This window comes from Emys orbicularis, chromosome 14 (genome assembly GCF_028017835.1).
Source record: "Emys orbicularis isolate rEmyOrb1 chromosome 14, rEmyOrb1.hap1, whole genome shotgun sequence".
Lineage (NCBI taxonomy): Eukaryota > Metazoa > Chordata > Testudines > Emydidae > Emys > Emys orbicularis.
In genome coordinates this window covers 27,736,333-27,758,177 of record NC_088696.1, presented here as the reverse complement: position 1 = coordinate 27,758,177, position 21,845 = coordinate 27,736,333, and the positions used below count along the sequence as shown (strand labels likewise).

The following is a 21,845-nucleotide window of genomic DNA, read 5'->3' as shown; positions in this document are numbered from 1 at the left end:
ACTATACTATAGTATTCTATACTATACAGCCAATCACATGTAGTCTTGAGTGCTAATATTCTATTCTACTGTTCTTATACTGCATTCATCACCATGGTATCAGAGTGACTTCCAGTAGTTTAAGTATATTAAGTAATGTGACTAATATATGTCACACGTTTATTCAACAAATTGCAATTCCTTTTTGGAGAAGCATGCAACATGAGGACACGAATACAGTGATTCATGAACTCCACATTTTTGCAGAGTGATCTAGACCAGGGGTTCTCAAACTTCATTGCTCCGCGACCCCTTTCTGACAACAAAAATTACTACACGACCTCAGGATGGGGGAATGAAGCCAGAGCCCGCCCATGCCCTGCCACCCGGGGGGCAGCGTCAAAGCCCAAGCCCCACCACCTCGGGCAGGGGGACAAAGCCAACACCCAAGAGCTTCAGCCCCAGGCAGGAGGGCCTGTAACCTGAGCCCCATCACCCAGGGCTGAAGTCCTTGGGCTTCGGCCCTAAGCAGTGGGGCTCAGGCTTCAGCTTCCGCCCCAGCAAGTCTAAAGCCACCCCTGGCGACCCCACTAAAACAGGGTCGTGACCGACTTTGGGGTCTCGACCCACAGTTTGAGAACCACTGACCTAGATACAATTTTATCACAAAAAGGTATAGCATTCAGTTTTAGGGGACGCCAGTGCATTTGTTCCAGTCACTAATAAAAACATTTCATTCATTCAAAAAGGGAATTTCATTTGATAGACTTATTCTGCTACTAAATATGCTCCAGTAACTAGGAGTTTTTTAATGTAAAATCCTCCATGAAGGCTGCAGCATAGTTTCTAAAATCATGGAATGAATGCAACTAAACTGCACATAAAGTTACACTTTTCCTATCTCCGAGGGTCTATGATCAAAGACACCTTAAACATTAAGCTTTTTCTTAATAGTCTGGAAAGCATAATGCTAACAGAAATACCTTTCATTATTTTTTAAAATTATATTCTTAATGTTGTCCCAAGATTTTTTTTTTAAATTTGTTGTCCCTTTCGTTTTCTGTCTCCTCATCTGTGTTGAAAACAGATATGTATCATACATAAAAAGTAAGTAGTTACCAATGGGTGTCATTTGCGTGCAAAGGAAGGCATGTCTACATTTAAAATGATACAGCGCCACTGCTGTAGCTCTACAGTATAGGCACAACCTACCCCATCAGGCGGGCTTCTCCCAGTGCCGAAGGTAATCCACCGCCCTGAGAGGCGACAGCTAGGTAATGGAAGAATTCTTCTGTCAACCTAGCGCTGTCTACACCAGGGGTTACATCAGTATAGCTCTGTCTCTGAGGGGTGTGGATTTTTTCACATAGCTATACCGAAGTTAATTCCTTGTGTACGAGGTGGACCCAAACCCTTGAACTATGTGGAAGCTTGCATCCATATCTGAACTTTGCAGTTTGTTCCCATCTCTAATGGAAATGCTGCCTAAGACATTTGAATATTCTAACAAATAGCATTTCCTTACCTGAAACGTGATTTTTTGGCCTGGTACAGGATATAGTGTCACTGCAATGCTTAGGGCTACAATATGGGACACTGCAGAAAGGATGCTGATGATGACAGCATCTCTCATCCCAAAGGGTAACATGGTATAAACTGTGAAGATTATGAACAGGAAGAATGGCACCTTCAAAAAGAAAAAGGGAAAAATCTGTTATTAGGTGCCAGCCAAAAATCACTGCAGAGCAAGGGGGAAAACAAGCATTCTGACTTTTCTTCAGGCTGCATCCTCTAGCATTGACATTTCAATGGAACAATTAAAATCACAAGGAGTGTAGTGTTCATAAAAGCTTTGAGGAAACTGGATAAAATTATAATACGAATGTAGCCAAACCAGTAGCTTAAAGAGGACATTTGACCCTTAATTTGTCTCATTCTCCTTTGGTAAAGTAGCAGATATACTGCAGACATTATAACCACAGACATGACATGACACAACTTGCATCTGAATTATGTACCAAGAACAGTCCAAAGCAAGGATGGAGCTATGTCCTTTAATTTCAAATTTCGCAAGTGCTTTAAGTTCTTATTATAATGTTAATATCAACAGCTTGCATGTGTTTATTTGCTTGATATTTTATTGACCCTAAAACCAAATAATCCTTCATGGAGTTGATACAACAGAGTAATCACTACTGCATATAAACATACATTTGAAGGCACAGTTAAAGAGTTTACAAATGTCCATTGGCCTGCTAAAGCATAATGGTTCAGGAAGCGCTATTAAAGTCTACCATTAAATCCATATTTATGGACTTCTGTGGTAGCCTATGGTACCCATATATGGGGCCTGATAATACTTGAGTCAAGTACTGTGACAGACACACTGCAAGACTGCCCACTCAGCTCTCCCGCTTCATTTCAACCCCAGCTTCCTGCTGTTTCCAGACATCAGCCTTCTTTGGGGAGATTCTCACTCATGGCAAATTCTAAATACCATATGACGGTTTTGTAACATGGACAAACGGAGACCAGATAAGGAAACACACAAGCTTCACTTGTGACCAAAGTCACATCGGAAGGTTAAAGGCAGAAAAATCCTGTTCCAGCTGACCTCCTATAATATGGTCTTCACATTAAAAAAAAAAAAAAAGTCAAAGGTATCAGCCCACATTATGTCTTGCAACATTTAAAGAAGCAAAGCCAGGGAAAAAACAACCACCCTGAACAACTAACATCATTTTCCCTATGTCTAAGGTGAGATTTCCCCCCCACCCCCACCCCCCATAAATTTTGTATTAAAATGTCACTACTAAGTAGAATGATTTTGAAGGCAAAGTCTCACCAGAGGAAATTGAAGCAATAAACCTGGGGATCTATGGCTTTATAGTATACATGCTGCTACCTTTAACTGTTGTATAGCTGCAATAGCTGAAGTCTGCAGTCAACATATCACTGTGCTGGACAGCATTCATAGTGGAAATCCATTCTGATTGTCTAGTAGATAATTTCTAATTTTCATTATTCAGAAAAGGATGGACAGAATGGGAAGGGTCAGTATAATTAGATAAAAAGTAATTTTTCTTTTCTTAAAAACTGTTCTGCTTATGTTATCAGAGCTTAGGAGGAGTTTCCTACAGGCTTCATAATGACTTTTTGGCTTCATTAAACTGTCAGTTTTCTGGTCAGAGATACCAAGTAATCAACTCCAGCCGTACCCAGCAATGCCAGGATGTGTCATTAGTTCTTATTGTTCACTTCACCCTCTCTACTTGATTTGAAAACACTTTCACTAGGCACACCCAGCTATAGAGTTCTTTAAAAAATTACTTGAACACCACTTTGTAATCAGGATCCTAATCAGCACCTATCAAAACACTGAGAATTATGAAAGAAATAATTTACTTTTAAGGTACATTCATGACAAGTAATACATTTTCATTTGTGTAATTTAAATTAAAAGCATAAGGCCAAGATCTTACAAAGACTTCGGCACATGCTTAATTTTACACACTGTGTGGAGTAGTCCCAGTGAAGTCAATGCGACTATGCTGAACTTTAAGCAGTGTATGCACATAAGTCTTTGCAGGATCAGGGACAGACAGAGTTAACAAAAAGTGTTATCCTATAATCCAATATAACTGGTTTGGGGAAGAAGTAACCTAAAACTAATGGAATAAATATTATATCATTACAATTTTAAGAACAAATATATACTGATTACCACTTCTAAATGTAAGTGCATCAAACAGGAAATACATACCTGTTCCCATGCATAGAATGAAAGGGTATCTGCCCTTCCAAAAACTGACACATATCCTATGGTCAGGAAGCAGATCCAAATCAAAATCCCAAATAATTTCAGCCATCTCCGAAATAAGGATTCAATGCACACAAGCAAGTACATGACTGCAAATATTACAAGAGCAGTACATACTGTAATAATGAAAGCAAGATGAGGACGTGTTTCCGTCTAAAAGCAGAACAAAAGTGTTACATTAGTACTGAACTTTCCTTTTAATAAGCGCAAAACCTAATGGTGTGTCTAATGTCACCCATGCAGCTATGATGTCACCATATTACATTAGAGATAAAAAGCTATTCCTACAGCAATGTCTATGCAGATGTACTTTCTGTCATGTTATATGTGGGACCATGCATGTTTTCAGAATCCCAGGTACAGGAAATTCCCTATTAAAACTAAAAGAAAAAACACCCCAACTTATTTATGCAATTTCACCTGCTAATATTGGGGAATGCCATCCATTACACTAACATTTTTTATTAATATCTAATACTTGCAGAGCATAGTTTTTCTATTAAATTATGTTAAAAGTAAAGAAAATTGTTAAGTCATTATTACTGTTCTTTGTAAGAACAACAAGGGAGGGAGAGTGTGATTAGCAAAATTCAGGATCAACTTCCCTCCAGAAGTACCACAAATCATGGGTACACGGTCTAGGTCCTCGGTTCTGAACACCTGATTCAACCTGCACTTGAAGAGGAGTGTAAAAAAGTGACAGGGAGGATTTACCAGCCCTTCTATCACCATCTTTACAACCAGCTCCTTTTCCCTTTTACCACCTGTGAATTTGACTCTTTGGTTCTATTTAAGAAAAGCAGACACTCCTTCCAAACCCTACGTCTATTTCCTTAATTAGCCAACAAATGATTCTGGTAGCCTGTTCACATATAGATTTTGGCACAATATATTTTTCCTAACCCCCACAAGCAGTAATTCCCTAAACCTGGATCTGTCACATAGCAAAGTGATCCCACTCCTGGCTAACTTAACAATTTTACTGTTTCCATCCCAAAGGAGTTTCCATAATAGTTTTTTCCAAACAATTAAACTCTAAAAACTGCCGCCTACAAAATCAATAACAAGAATTCATAACCAAGGAACCCATATGTTATTTCACCTTTTAGTTTGCTGTACTTTTAAAAACATTCATATTCTTGAATCTGAAGTTAGAATTTACACACACACAAAATGCTGGTAACTCCCATGGACACAACTACCACTAACCTGAAGTAAGGGTTACACTATTCTAGCCCAATGAAACTTTTGCCCAGTGAGTTTCGTGAGCTTTGATACAAGTTCTTTCTTACCTCACACAATGTACTGTACAAACCGAGAACCCTGGTTATACTCACATGCATGACAAAGAATAGTATAATTAGCGTAATACAGAAAGTAATTGCAATGAAGAGCAGCAGGAGAAGAAGCGGGTGCTGCTGGCTCGTGTAGCGATACTTCTCATAAAGTGGATCTGTTATCTTGCAGTCTTCATTTTCATTAAAGAAGTATTTTCCCTTAGCTGGCATTTTATTCCAGTTTGGCTTTGACTTCTCTCTCAGTTCCCAGTGATGACAACAAAGCAAAGATAAATCTATCCTTCTTTGAAGAGCACTTCTGTCTTCTAAGGTAGCCCTTGGTTCTGACTTGCTTGATCACACTGAGTGACTCACATTCTGCACTTGCGCTTCTCCTCATGAGCATAAAGTTCAGATCTCAATATAAATGAAAGGGAAGAGCCCTCCTCTGCAGAGCCACATCCTACTCTTCAACAGCTCCATGCAAGTTTTTTCTAGATTGATTGATACTTGTGCTGCTGCTGTCGAGGTTTTATTTTGCTACAATCACTTTAACTCCGTTCCACAAGCTGTCAGCAATTCCCTTCGAGTGCTGTTTCATGGGATAAACTCTGTGGAGAGAAAGCATGATTAAAAATAAGGCTTCAGTTAAGTGGATGCATTTTTGTCTGAGAAAAGTATATTCTTTAACCTCACTGTAAATAACCTTTAACAAGGGAACTAAAAATATTCCTTGGCCATGAGAATTAGGCATAACAGTACTTTCTGTTTAACATAACATATAAACTCTAAAGCAGTGGTTCTCAAACGGTGATCCATGGAGCACTTGCTAAAGCTGGACATATTGTGCTGGCTCACCTTTTTCTAGCCATTGAAACACTTAAAAGAGCTAAAAAATATATTAAATACTTTTCTAATGTTACATTCCCACATGAGCAATTGCTGCAGTTGCCACAGGCACATTAAACAGTTGCGAATGGTAGGGGGAGATGGTCCAAGCAATCAAAAATGGCAAGAGAGGTGACCAACGCTATGTAAAAGTTTGCTACCTCCCTCCCCCACCTCTAATAAAAGCTTAATTCCAGCCTAATCTTGAAACTGACTGTACATATAGACATGCAGAATCCTTCTGAGATTGAAACAGGCAGAATAAATTGAGCAGTGCAGTGGAATACTACTCATGCATATTTAATATTTTGATAGGCTAACAGATTTGACTTTGATATTCAGTTACAGAAGGATTTTAACTATATAACAGAATCATGTATTGGTCATACTAAAAATGAGAAACATAATATACTCATGTTTAAAAACTTGCTGTTTAAAGCCAAAACAATGTCTGAATTCTCCTCTGTACCCCAAATTATTATTCCCCACCCAAAACTAACAAAACAGGTCCTTCCAAGGATCAGATTACTAATTTTCCCAAAACACTTTCATGATTTCTTTGCAGAGAGTTGCCCTATTTTACAAGTCTGCATAACATGTACTTAAAGATGTGGGCATAAATCACGGTACCGTCACTTAAATAGCAGAAAGAGCACAAATAAGTAAAACACACAATCCCTTTGGGCTGGATTTTGCCACCCTTACAATAAGTGATATCTTACTCCTCTAGCAGTCCCAGTGAAATAGATTTAACAGCTCGTGGAGGAAGCAACTACATATAACAGTGGTGGTTATTTGAAATCAGTACTTTAAAATTTTCCTAATCAGTGCTAAGAACTGATTTCAGTTCTTGCTAATTAAAGGATCCAATCCTGCATTCCTACTCAGGCAAAATTCCCTGGAACCTTAAATATGTAATAGTTTGCTCAGACTGAAGAAGCTTTGTTTCTTCTTGTTAAAAGCAACAGGCCATACTAGATTATCAGTTTTTAAGAAGAACTCCCCTGAATCAATTGAAATTTCTGCCTAAAACTGACAGTACAATATGGCCCAACACATACAGACAATTTCATTTTTATTCACAATATCTTGTTGGCATTCCATTGATTTTGCAACATAATTAAAAAAAACCCTAATTTAAATTTTCTTTAAATTAAATTTACCTCCTTAAAAATATGAAACAAAAAATAAAATAGGAAAATAAAGTACAGACTGTCAAAACCAAAACCTACTACATTAATATTTAAAGCACAGGGGAGAGGGATAGCTCAGTGGTTTGAGCATTGGCCTGCTAAACCGAGGGTTGTGAATTCAATCCTTGAGGGGGCCACTTAGGAATCTGGGGCAAAATCAGTACACGGTTCTACTAGTGACAGCAGGGGGCTGGACTCAATGACCTTTCAAGGTCCCTTCCAGTTCTAGAAGATAGGATATCTCCATTAAAAACAGAAACCAAAAAACTATAGCTCCTAGTTCTTTCAAATCTAATTTATACTATTTCTATGGCAACCGCCATGTTAAGGTAACAATGAACATTAAGGGATAAGTTACACTGTTAACTAGTAATGACTGATGATTTTCAAATAGCAGCTTGAATATAGTTCATTCAATGACAGGGGAGACTTTTTTTAAAAGAGCCAGTGAAGTGTGAAAAACAGGATTTCAAAAAATGTTTTATTAGGACTTGATAAAATAATTACAGCTTCCTTACTGTTAGATTACCATCACCATGGAGTTCTAATCATGGCTTTTCTCCCAAAAGGTATGGCCTGATACAAGAAAACTTGCCGAAAAGCCAATTTAAATCAGTTACTCTCAAGTGACAAACTGTTTAACCACATGCAGACACAGTGGACACATGACAACTGGAGATGGTGCTGGGGCTTTTTTTTTAAACCATACCAAATGATTTAGACGACACTAATATAAGCAAATTCTAGAACACTACCCATTGGAAAATTAACAAGTGAATTTTCCAGACATTAGCCTCAGGTGAAAGCAGAAGGCCCAATCCTGCAATTGTAGCAAGTATGAAACTCCCATTGACAAACACGTTGAGCACCTGCCCACAAAGTTCTGTAAATCTGCATTACTTACAAAACAAGAGGACAAGGTAGAAGAACAGAATATATTGGATTGTGAATTGTTGCTGAATAATAAAAAAAGTGATTCCTATCAAACGTCATAAAACAACAACAACGTTTATACACACACTTTGCAAACGAAAGGAAGTCATTTTTAGGAAAAAACAAATTACATTTATTAACTGTAATTGTCAAAACCTGGTTTACCATAAGGGACAAGTTTTAAAAAGCCTCCTACACTTTACCTGTGAAATTAGTAACCTCACAGATACCCATTTGCATATACACGTTGGTCCTTTGCAAGTTCTGTGGATGTAGTTTAGAAGGCATCTTTCAAAATCAAACTGAAGGGGGGCAGGGAAGAGATATTTTATATATGCACATGATGCCACATTTCACTTTCTCATAGTAGTAATATAAATCTGTAAATGCATGTCTACTTTTTGTTGAGCTACCAAATAAATGATAGCACAACTACTTTTGAGACTAAACTGATATGGGTAATTCAACACTGAGTCTTGTGCCTTGCCCCTTCCCTCCTTTGGTATTGTCAAAGAATGACAATTTATCAGGCCAAATATTTTGAAATATGGTAACAGATTTTTCTCAACACAAGAGAGTAGATACAAGTACATTTGTGATTCACGCAATTGTTAGAAGAGATGCAATATACATTTACTCCAATATGCCTTCTCCAACAATAGCTTATACCGGGGGTCGGCAACGTTCGGCACGCGGCTCGCCAGGGTAAGCACCCTAGCGGGCCGGGCCAGTTTATTTACCTGCTGACACAGCAGGTTCGGCCGATCGCGGCCCCCATTCGCCGCGGTTCGCCGTCCCGGGCCAATGGGGGCGGCGGGAAGCGGCGCGGGCCGAGAGATGTGCTGGCCGCGGCTTCCCGCCGCCCCCATTGGCCCGGGACGGCGAACCGCGGCAAGTGGGGGCCGCGATCGGCCGAACCTGCCACGTCAGCAGGTAAATAAACTGGCCCGACCCGCTAGGGTGCTTACTCTGCCGAGCCACGTGCCAAACGTTGCCGACCCCTGGTTATACTGTATTTCTCAGTGGAAAGTGACAATTCCTATAATGGAGCTGACAGAAATTTCCCACACAATGTGTTCTGAACTGCTAGTGATCAGTTTATGATCTGAAGCTTGAGTACAGATAGCCCTGGTTGTTTTTAATGCCTGCTAGCATACTGCAGATACTATTTAAATTCATGTGCATCTAAACCCCACCCCACCCCCCTTTTTTTAAAAAAAAAATCTGCTAGGTTACATGCTTTGATAAAATGCGCTCTGAACAGTGAACGTGACTGAGAGATTGTACACACTGTGAAAAAGTTCTATCACTTTTACATTTTTTTCTCTCTTCTAATGTTAAGCAGCTAATGTCAACTTTTCTACAAACAGAGATCTGTTAAAATTTCCAGTATAAGTCTGATAATTCAGGACACTACAGTTGGCGTGGAATGAACAATATTATTAATACACACTCACTACAAGTACATGCGATAAATGAGTTTTACTGAACAGCCAGATTGTGGAATTGGAGCTGTAAAGTACTATCAAAATAAGCAGTTTTATTGTACAATAATTACAGTAATTACTGCAGTGTCTGAGGAAATACAACACAAACACTGCTGTAATGACCCATACATAATCCTTTATAGGTACCACTCTAGTCAGAGTGGTTTGTATTTCACACTAAATTATGAGGGAGGTTTCTCCCATTCACAGATGTGGAATTTGTGCAGATAATTACAGTGAACACTAAGATTCTACTCAACAAAAATAAAAGTCATGAGTTGTTGATCTAGCATTATTCATCCCAATTTCAGCCCTGACACTAGGAAATTACCTACATATCATGTCATGGCTACTTACAATAATCCCTCTTAAAGCCCATAAAAAAATCCACCTGGATGCTCCACATTTTCAAAGTTCTGGTTATGTTTCTTTGCTGTGCAATTCATCAGTCTTCCTATATTTTCAGTTTATGATTCTTTTCTCGAACTTACTGAGCCAGGAAATAACATGGACAACAGCTTTTCCCACTCAATGGGACTTCAGCATAAGCTTGAAGTTAAGCACATGCTTAAGTGCTTTGCTGATCAAAGGCCTAATTGCCACCTTTGCGCATCCTCCTGTCACATACGCGCATACACACACACAATTATCTAGTAAATTATACTTATAGATTCATAGACTTTAAAGGCCAGAAGGGACCATCAGATCATCTAGTCTGACCTCCTGTATACGGTATCACAGGGCTTTAAATCTCACCCCGTTATCACTCTATTGAGCCCAATAACTAGTGTTTGGCTAAAGTATAACTTCTAGAAAGGCATCCAGTCTTTATTTGAAGGCACCCAGGTCAACTATCCAACACTTCCCCGGGTAGTTTGTTCCAATGGTTCATCACCCCTCACTGTTAAAAATCTGCCTTATGAATTTCCCTGGCTTCAGCTTCCAGCTAGTCATTCTTGTTCTGTCTTTCTCCACTAGATTAAAGAGCCATTTAGTACCGGGAATTTTCTCCCTGTGAAAGTACTTATACACACTGTTATCGAGTCAACTAAACTGCTTGAACTCTTTAAACCCCTCACTGTAAGACATTTTCTCCAGTTCTTGAATCATTTTGTGGCTCTTTTCTTTATCCTCTCCAATTTTTCAATCCTCTTTTTAAGAACACGCAGTATTCCTTTATTGGTCTCACCAATGGCACTACACCCTGGTTTATACATCCAAAGATGTTTGTGTATTAGCCCTTTTGCCACAGCATCAATTTGAGAACTTGTGTTACAAACTTTCATTTTTCCAGCCGTGGTTCCTGCAGGACTTGAACCTAGGACCTGTGTCACAGTAAAATATTCACATATAACCAACCTCTCAACAGCACCCCTGGCTGTTTGACTGGTAATCAAACCCAAGCTCCACTGCAGTTGAAGTGCCAAATCCTGACCACCAGACCATCGAGGAGAAGCCATGTTGCAGTGGGTGTCCCATAACTCCATTACAAGAGCAGCAGCTGATAGAAAAGCTGTATTTAAATGGGTTAGACAGGAGCAGGAATAATTTGTTACTAACCTCTAGGTTAATACATATCTATAAAAAGCAGAGTAGGGAGGGTTAGGAGTCACACCACAAAACAGTGCAAGAGAGTCTTTACAGTACCAGCAACTTGGCCAAGACCTGTGTGTGCTCTGTAGTCAACTGTATACACCAGTTAGTGTAGTGGCTATTTAGGCCAAGTAAAGAAACTAGACCACTGAGATTATAGCACATAACGGTTGCCCAGATAGTGAAAGGAAAAGAAAGACTCCCTTTACAAAAAGACAAGATGCTTTCCAGTCCAGAACAGAAGAGTAAAGCTTGCTACATCCATAGAACCTGCTCCCATTTAAGTTAGTGGGGGAAGGATTGGGCCCAGAGTCTACAATGGGAACCAATACAAGTAGCATCAGACTAAATTTTTAATGGAAATCAGTTTGCTTCAACTAGCACCATACTAGAGAGACAATGTAGATGAGGTTATATCTTTTATTGGACCAACTTCTGATGGTGAGAGAGACAAGTTTTCGAGCCACACAGAGCTCTTCTTCAAGTCTGGGAAAGGTACTCTGGGCATCACAGCTAACATGCAAAATAGCACAGATTGTTTAGCATAAGTAGGCAGCACATAGTCTAAGGGCCCTGTGCGGCTCAAAAACTTCTCTCTCTCACCAACAGAAGTTTGTCCAATAAAAGATATCACCCACCTTGTCTCTCTAAGATCCTGGGATTGACACAGCAACAAGTACACTGAATAGAGCCACAGTAAACATATACAGGAGGAACCTTGTGTGTGTAGTTCCCCTGATTTTTTTTAAGGTTCCATTTGTAGGATGCTCACCTAAGTTCTTAAAAGGAAACTCTTTTCCTCTCTTTTTATATTTTAAAACATCAGTCTTCGTAATCTGTAAATCTCACTCAGTATGAAGGTTTAATTATTCCTGACTGGCATACATTTTCACTCACAGGGCAGGTCTACACTACCACTTACATCGATCTAACTCATGTCGCTCAGGGTGTGAAAAGCCACCCCTTCTCTTCCCCCCGCCCCCCGAGCAAGGCAAGTTGCAGTGACCTAAGCACTGTTGACACCAGGGCTATGTCGGTGGGAGACGCTTTCCCGCCAACATCACTTCCGCCGCTTGCAGAGGTGGAGTAATTATGCCGCTCTCCCATCATCATAGAGGGTCTTCACCAGACGCACAATAGCTGCGCCACTGTAACGCTTCTAGCGTAGACCTGCCCATAAAGTCAGAATAACCAACACAAACTCTGTAGTGTCTCCATGTTACAAAGACAGAGGGGTGTGTTGCAACAAATGGAAAGGTAAAACTATAATCAGGCTGCTGGGTACAGATTGAATCCCACTTGTTCTCAGATTTATTAAAACCATCTATAGTGCTTCATGTCACCACACAATTTTTCTAAGACCGGGCCTGGACTCACCAGTCACAGAATGGACTGACTACACTGCAGAATGCCTCGTAGAGCATGAGTAGAAAAAGTTATGGACAGACCAACAGAAATGTGAAATTGAGGACAATACTCAGCAAGTCATTTTCTGAAATGAAAAGAGGCCTCTTTACTCATCTTAAATGAGCTGCAAGAAATATATGAAAATGTGAGCCACTTCACAGGGAAAATTGGCATGGGACACATACCACGCAGATCAATTCGTTTATCAATGCAAAAGCAGAAAGTTTGGCTGAGACAAGAGGAGAGTCAATTTATGGTGTGATAACATGATTCAGGAGCTTGACTGATGTGCTTCCAAAGCAGCAAGAACTCTTACTCCTTGTCTCTCTTCAGCCTGGCGAAAATCAGAGGTGAACAAAATGCTCAGTATATAACCAATTAACAGCTAACAATTTATTACTGAACGATACTTGTACTGCACGTAGCAGCCACCTCTCATAATACTGCTGAGCTACTGAACAGAGTGCTTTTTCCCTCCTGAAGCCTTATTTTCCAAGACAGTCTAATATTTCATTAAGTGGATCAGTACAGTGTTTCAGATAGATTCAGATGTGTGCTGAGCTGATCATCAATTTGTGCACCAAATTTCGCACACCAAACATTCTTCCCAGCTAGCGTGACTAACCTCGAAAGGACTCATGTGGTTCTTGACCCTCTCTGCCCCCTTATTCATTCTAGCAAGAAAACATTTAGGGTGGGTTTCAGCCACCTCCGACAGTGAACTGCCCTATCTTGCGTGTATATAATATGGTCGGCGTAAATGAAGCAGACTATACAAAGTGGATGAAACCCTGGCCTTACTGAAATCAATGAAATTAGGATTCCATTTGTAGGATGCTCACCTAAATTCTTAAAAGGAATGTCTTCATATTTTAAAACATCAGTCTTTGTAATCTGTAATCCAGGGGTAGGCAACCTATGGCACGTGTGCCGAAGGCGGCACGTGAGCTGATTTTCAGTGGCACTCACACTGCCTGGGTCCTGGCCACCAGTCCGGGGGGGCTCTGCATTTTAATTTAATTTTAAATGAAGCTTCTTAAACATTTTAAAAACCTTATTTACTTTACATACAACAATAGTTTAGTTATATATTATAGACTTATAGAAAGAGACCTTCTAAAAACGTTAAAATGTATTACTGGCACGCGAAACCTTAAATCAGAGTGAATAAACGAAGACCCGGCACACCACTTCTGAAAGGTTGCCGACCCCTGCTGTAATCTTTGTATCTCACTCAGTATGGAGGTTGGATTATTCCTGACTGGCATACAGCCATCCTGAGCTCTCTCTAGTTTCCTCTGACCCTAGAATTATTACTTTCCTCACACAACATCAAGGGAGAACTCCCTGGGATTTGAGGTTTTTCAAGGAGCCTCTCGAGCTATTGTTTTGAGACTAACAAAGATGAGTTCACATTTTGTGCAAGCCAATATTCTAAAACAATAACTGAATAGGCTCAATCCAAGTCCCCTGGCTATTTCCACAAGGGAACAGGAGAGGATGTCCATCCACCAATTTCCCCTTTGTCCTTTTCTACTCCCTAGATGCCTGCCTGACCCCAAAAGGGCTTGGGCTCCCCACCTTATCAGACATATCTGAGGTCAGGAGCAGTGGCTGGTGGTCTACTCTCACCAGCCTCCCATTATCTTCTTGGGGCAGGCAAGCTATCCACTTCTCGTTTGGGAGTGAGTGGGAGGCCCACCATCCCCCCCCCCACACACACACACACCCAAATCCAGCAGCAGAAGGCCCATTGAAAACCTTCTTCCCAGTCTCCCTGCACTGTCACTTTAAGCACTATATACATACATACTCCACAGGGCACTAAGCTAAGGGAAAACTCCAGAATCTCTGCCTTCACATAGTGTCCAAAAAGGGACAGCAGGAATGGAAGGAGTAGTTAAGGTGCTGTCACATCAGGAGATGGGTGGCTCCCTACCCCAGAAGAGCCTACCCTTGGATTGTGGCAGCAATAAGGATCCTCACAAGCAACTCCCAAAACAAAACATGCAGGGCAGGCCAAGACAGACAGCGCGGTTTGGTGGGGTGGAAAATCAGAGTAAGAACAGGCAAGAGCAGAATGCTCTTAGGGACAGGGACCCTGACTTCCTTCCTTGTGTCTGTAGAGCATGTGGCATTTTCCAGGTGCTACCTCCAACTCTATAATAAATGATAGTGAAGAGATCTGGTGGTCAGGGGCACCATCACATTACCTCTCCTCCCCTGGCGATGAAGCACAGTGTGCAGGTGGGTCAAGAATCCCATCCACCCCTTCTCAGAGGAGCTGGGCATGAGGGGGTATTTCTTCTCTCCCTCCATGAGGCAGTTCTCTCCACAGACAAGGGGAGGGTTAAGAGCTCCCTACCTGAGCTGTACGCACAGGACAGGTATTGGCCAAACTAACTCCCTTCAGAGTGGCAGACTGAAAAGGCTTCCGTTTTGTTCTTTGTTTTGAAGTCATTGAATGGTTTGTGTGCATACTCACAGTAACTGCCTGGGTAATCACACATGTACTTCTGTGCACACATTATTTCATCTTGGCCTGGGCCTTTACCTGCTGAGAATTTGTTCTCACTCACCCAAAGCTATTCTGTTTGTGTTCTAAAAGCTACTCTGTGAAATCTCATCTTTGAAAGATGAAAACAAATCCAGATTACAAGAACCAAAGTAAAGCAGGATTCACTGCCCTATCTTTTTCAATAGCTACAAGACAAAAGAAAGCAGAACCAGTTTGTCCATTTTTAGCTGCCATAGTTTCAAAAGGTAGACACAGTATGGTTTTAAATTTCCATTCCTCCTTTCTTTTGTTTTGTCCAAATGTAATGACTACAATGTTTCTGAAACGTCTTTAGTAATTTCTATTTATTTCCTTAATAAAGGTTATCATCTACTATAATTACTCACAAGCAGATGTTAAAGCAAAAGAAATCCAGGAACCCATACAGGCAGTAATAAAATTACTTGAAAAGGAACATCAATACACCTCTACCCCGATATAACGCGACCCGATATAACACGAATTCTGATATAATGCGGTAAAGCAGTGCTCCCGGGGGGGGGGGGGGGGGGGGCTGCGTACGCCGGCGGATCAAAGCAAGTTCGATATAACGCGGTTTCACCTATAACGCGGTAAGATTTTTTGGCTCCCGAGGACAGCGTTATATCGAGGTAGAGGTGTACATGAACTGTGAACCTCAGGAAAAAGTAACCATCTACAAGCTATCAAAACCCACAACTGAATCAGTTTATGAAAATTTATTTTTGCAATACAGAATTTGTTTTAGTAGCAGCTCACCACAGAATGCGACAATTGTGTTAAAAAGACTTCACATCAGGATGTGCTCCTTCTTTTAGAGTTAGCATTTGCACCCCATCCTGCAGTTACCTCAACCCTTAGTAATCATATCCAAAATTGCATAGTGAGGAATACCTATTTTGTATTTAGTGGCTTACCTGCTATCAGGAGTGCAGACAAGAAGCTTTGTTAAAAAAAGTTAACCTGCTTCATGGTTACCTACGTGACACTTCACGATCACATATGAAACAAACCTAATTACTCATTAGAGAAGGCAATCCTAGGGAACTCAGTATTTATTTCTATTTACCTTCCATTTTCCTACACATTAAGAACATATTCATCTCCTCGTACCACCTTTTAAAATAAATACCTTACAAAAGTCCAAGTACTAAAAAATATTTGTGTGTCTTATAATTAAACTTAATATTTCACAAGTAGGCAGAAGTGTAGACAAAACACGTGTAGTTGAGACCACCATTGCCTGTGAGCTAAAGGACAGGATGAAACATCATGTGACACTTTCCAGATTCTTAGGAAATGTGTTTAAATTTTAAGAACCACAACTGTGAGACTACTAAACACTTTACAAGTAAACATTCAAACTTAATATAACTTGGTTTTGTAGATATTCACAGTTGTAATTCTAAAAATTGTTTAGCTCAAGACCCTTTTCACCATATACCTCTTAAAACTGGAAGTATTCAAATTACATACAGTGTTAATTGAAAATTGCTCCTTTAGCAACTAGCAGAAACAGATGACTACAAGCTGTAGAAATAAAATTAAAAATAGCTAAGAAAAAAAAATACTGTACTCTGTCCTATGAAGTTTTTGTAAGCATTTACACAGCAAATCTAAAGCATTCATGAGTTTGTAGTACTCAAATAGATAAAAGATATTGGTTTTTATTCACTTCCTTACCCTGTTAGGTGCTATTAACATCTACTGCTTTACATACCAGAGGTTCAATAATGAGTGAAATGATTTTTTGTATACATATACACAGCAGTTTATACAAAATGTTGTAATCATTCCAGATGACAGCAGCTATATAAATATATATTATGGTCATTAACCCAAAAATGGTCCGTTTCTCTATTGCATACGATCTTTACTTAAAAACCACTTCCTATTTTTTGTATTTACCATCATAGGCTTTAAATAAACTGATAATTATGAATAAGGGACAAAAATATAATATGGGGGTTCCTTGGTGGAAGTAGATATAAATTATTTTCAGACAGGCTAAAGGAAAGTGATTTCTAAAAAGCAACCACAATATTGAAGTCAATGGGCTTTTCACCCCTGAGCAATGTAGTTATAGCAACGTAAGTTGCTAGTGTAGACCAAGCTAATAAGGCCCACTGGTCTGACTCAATTTTTACACAGTGATCTTGGGAAACGTTACATCCAATGCCCCACAAGGATTTTCCAGGACATCACAAATCCAAGTTTGTGTGTTCTAGTGTTCCCCTCCCCACACCCACAAAGGGGAAGGGGAGGAGAAGGGACTATGCGCCTGTACTGGACCTAAACTTGATCGTCGTCTTAGGGTGAGCAGTGGGGGCGGTGGGGGGCCAAAAACAGTGCCTTTATGTGGCGAATATTTTCCAATGAGAGAAGAAAAATTGGGGGATTTGCAGCTCCCTTTAGGGACATTTTAGTTAAGGAAGGCAGAATTCAATCTCAATTTCAACAGGAATCTGCCGCCAAGGGCCTCAGTGGCAATTCCCTCATTACTACCATGTTGGAAAGCTTCTTAAGTAATATAGAGGGGAACCATGGCATGGCTGCATTACAGACAAAGCTGGTGATGTGCTTGGGGTGGGAGGTGAACCAAACAGTCATGACAAAATTTCTAAAGTACAAGCAGGATAGAATAGTAGTTAGAGGGTGGGTCAGGAAACTGCCAAGAAAACCTGTAATCTACAACTAGTTCATAAACCGAACTGGAATGGATTACTAGAACAACCCATGTAATCCAAAGCAAACGGTTGGGCATAAACTTCACAATTCAAATGATAAGTCTGTTCAACCTTATAATTAATTTCAGTTTTTATCCCAGCAGAAAAATACCCCTTTCATAATACTGATTTTGATAAGAAGCAAACTCTAGGGTGCCATGAAACTTCACACCAAAGGGGAAATTCAGCTATGCTTTTTGTCTTTCAAAGCCCATGGGTGCGATTATTTCATGATTATCAGACTTCCCATCACGCCTTATGGATAGATTTTTCTGTCCACAGCTAGTTTGAAACTGATCTTACCACTGTACAAATCAATATCCCATTTATTCTTTTAAGCTTTGAGTGACCTATTTAAAATTCTCTTCTTCAAACACTGTGTCCTGAATAGTTAGCCAACTTTTCATTGTATAGATTTTTCCAAATCTAGTCATAGTTTAATTTATCCAAAGCAGAATGCCTGAGAGAGAATCGCTGGATTTGTTTGACTAGCTGGGCGTAAAGAGAGCAACTAAGGTATACAAGTATATGGCAGAGAAGGCAAATGAGTTGTTGCATCAGTTCATACAACAGAGGATGTTGGGAAAATATCCACCTCGGTTCCATTCTTTTCAAGTAATGAAGATGAGACGCTGTCAGAAACTGAGATCAACTCACAAAGTTGAAATATACTGTTGCCCCTTCCTGCTTACTCTCCCATTGGTCCAATATTCTAGAACGCTTGGGCCCAAAGACGCAAGTCTTCCATGGCTGAACACTGTGCCCTCAATCATTGCCTATATAAGTCAATAGTTACTGCTGTCAAAGAGACTCTCTTCACAAGTTTGCTTGCTGGTTTTAATGCCGCTTTGGCCAATTATAGTAAATCAGCCTTATATTGATGATCAACCAATCTAATAAAAAAAACATAATTACTCCCTTCATTAAACTCTGAAATACAGAACTCACTGAAGTGGAATGATATGAAAAAAGTCTCTTACTTCCACAGGGTGGGGGGGAGGGGAGAGAAATATGTGCTGTGGCGCCAAGATTCAATTAGAAAGTTCTTGGTTTAAAAAAAAAAAAAAAAAACTTAATCCCTGACTTTTTCCAGGAGGTTGACAGAGATGTGTTTCATTTTCTCTAGGAAAAACTGGATTCGTTAGGAGAAAACTGCCAACATTTCCTCCTAAATTAGAAACATTAAATTAGTAAAAATTACTTTGGGACAGGAATATTCAACAAGACAAAAAAAAATGGTGGTTTTGCAAATTGCACACTGAGGGTTTGTCTGTATTTAAAAGGCTGCAGCAGCACAGCTGCATTGGTGCAGCACTGACACTAACACTTCAGAGAAGATGCTGCCTATACTGACAGAAGGGCTTCTGCCATCCGCACAGGCACTCCACCTCCCCGAGAGGCGGTAGCTAGGTTGGGGGAGAAGCCCTCCTGTCAACGTAGCCCTGTCTTCACCAGGAGTTAGATCCAACTAGCTGCATTGCTCAGGGTGACGTAGTTATACTGACGTAAGTTGCTGGCATAGACCAAGCCTTAGGCTATGTCTACACTGCACTTTCGTCACTAAAACTTTTGGCACTCAAGGGTGTGAAAAAACACACCCCTGACCAACAAAAGTTTTACTAATGAAAAGCACTGGTGTGAGGACAGTGCCTTGTCGGCGGGAGACCACACCCTCGTCGGGGGTGGTTTTATTTCGTCAGTGGGAGAGCTCTCTCCTGCCGACAAAGAGCAGCTACACTGCATGCCTTACAGTGGCAAGGCTTTAGCAGTATAGCTGTGTACACATAGCCTTAGGGATACAGCAAACCAGAAAATTATTAAGACTAACATAATACAATACCCCCAAATGCATCTGGAATAAATTTCTCTCTCTCTCTCTCTCGTGATACTGCTCCAGTAAATCCCACCCCCATTCTGATTTCTAAGCAGGCTTTAGGATTCCCTCTCTCAGCAATGAAAACAGGAAGCACAACCTTCTACCACAGAGGTCCCCAATCTGTGGGGCGCACCCCCCTAGGGGGTCACGGAGGAAGGTTTGGGGAGGGCAGGGAGGGGACGGCACCCAGCTCCACTCCTGGCTGCCGGGTCCACACCTGGGCCCCAGCCCCACTCCCGCCCCCAGCTACGGCCCCAGCCTCAGCCCCCCCTCCTGTCCGCTTCTCCCCCTCCTGGAGCCGTGGCCCCTGCTCCTAGCTAGGGTTGCCAATTTGGCTTGGATGTATTCCTGGAGGTTTCATCACATTAAAGATTACTCTAATTCCTGGAGACTCCCGGACACTCCTGGAGGGTTGGCAACCCTACTCCTGGCCCTGGCTTCTGGGGGCGGGGAGGGGGCGCGGACAGGAGTCGTGGAGGCATGAGATAAAAAGTTTGGGGACCACTGTTCTACCATAAGAGACCCGGACAAACTGGAAGTAACCTGACTCTTCCTCCTGTGGCCAGAGGATGAGAGCATGGCTGAGAAGTTAAAAGTCTCCATGAGCAAGAGTGCAGCACATCCCACACACCAATCTCTCATTACATTTCAGCTATTTTTGGAGAACCATTGCAGCTTCAGGTGAGACTGAATACGCATTTACTTAGTGAAGTGCGGTTGTAATGTGGGAGAGGAATAGGGGTACATATGAGGGATTGAGAAGATAAATCTTATCCTGAGGCAAATTAGAAATCATTTGGTGTTTGTTGTTGGTCTGGCTGAAAAAAGCAAGAGATCAGGGAAGTGCTCAAATGCAAAACCTCCTCTCACTATCTACAATACCTCCAGACTATCAAAATAAATAAATAGCAATATATTCCACAACTGAGCACCCACAACTCAATGACTTCAGAGGGCAGTTGCTTGGCACCTCTGAAGATCTGTCCCCAAATTTCCACAGGGTGGACTTTTATTATTATTAACGACCAAGTTTATTAGAGGAGTAATACTGTAGTATTGGCCTAAGGACCAACCAAAAACGGGGCCCCATTGTGCTAGGCACGATAAAAACACAGAGTAGTTGATAGTCCCTGCCCTGAATAGCTTACGAGCGAAAACAGACAAGACAGACAGAGAGCAGGGGTAGAACACACAAGCCCAGCGAACAATGTGATGGAAACAAACGTCATGTTAGTGCCAAGATTCTTTTTTAAAAGGTGCCTTTAGTTAGGAGGGGATAAGATAATTTGAAAGAAAAATGAAGGGAGAAGGCACACTGAAAGGAAGGGGACTCAGAGGAAGGGGAGGTGATATGGACATTGAAAAGCAGGCATTTTGACCACTGAAGCTGTAATACAAAGGGCATGTTTACATGGGGATGCTCAGGAAAGTTAAGGTGAATCAACTAAAGATGTGAAGTCAGTGCACCACTTCCCTGCCCACATGGACCCTCTCATTCAGGAGTAAAGTGGCCTAATCTGGCCACTACTCCAGGGTGTAAAACAGCACCGTATCTTATCTCTGCAGCTGCACCAACTGCTAACGCAGAACCAAGCATTTTTACAAGTCATTTTTCAGGCACAATAAATTAATTTAACTAGCAAAACAAAAAGGAACAAAGCTGAACAATAAGCCAAGTCTACTGCCAAAGGCAAAAAATTTTCTTTCCATTTAAATTTCTGTTTAGGCTATACTATCACAGTATCTGTAGTACAGCAAAGCATCCTCTTTCACCAGTGGCTGAGCTAGAGGAACCTGGTGAGACAAGTTATGCTGGGAGTTTCACGAATGGAAATCAGCCATAGCCAAGGGTCAATACGGTAGACAACAGAAAGGGGACAGTCCCACAGCTGCTGCAATGTCTACATTAGCTATTCTTTATCCAACAGAGCCAATTTCTGGGTTGTCCAGATCCTGGCCTCTTGTACTGAAAAACTGTTGCCAATTCTCACTTTTTAATCACAGGTATCAGGATATTTGGTGTTTTTCATAAAGCCTCAGCTCCCAGACTCGTGTGAATGCATGAAAATCTTTTTCAAATGAAAAGTAAGGTAAATTTCATGGTTGCAAAGAAAATCATGACCATGCACA

General features: G+C 40.8%; 1 protein-coding gene across 1 annotated transcript in view; it reads right to left on the bottom strand.

Annotated features, from left to right (window-relative positions):
* Positions 1–21,845, bottom strand: part of ADCY7 (adenylate cyclase 7) — a 115,207-nt gene that overhangs the window by 53,744 nt on the left and 39,618 nt on the right. The window contains exons 2-4 of the mRNA XM_065416347.1: positions 5,137–5,687; positions 3,743–3,952; positions 1,505–1,666 (exon numbers count right to left, since the gene is read on the bottom strand). Of these exons, the coding sequence (XP_065272419.1) occupies positions 1,505–1,666; positions 3,743–3,952; positions 5,137–5,307 (543 nt within the window). The 5' untranslated portion in view covers positions 5,308–5,687. The remainder of the gene's footprint in view (positions 1–1,504; positions 1,667–3,742; positions 3,953–5,136; positions 5,688–21,845) is intronic.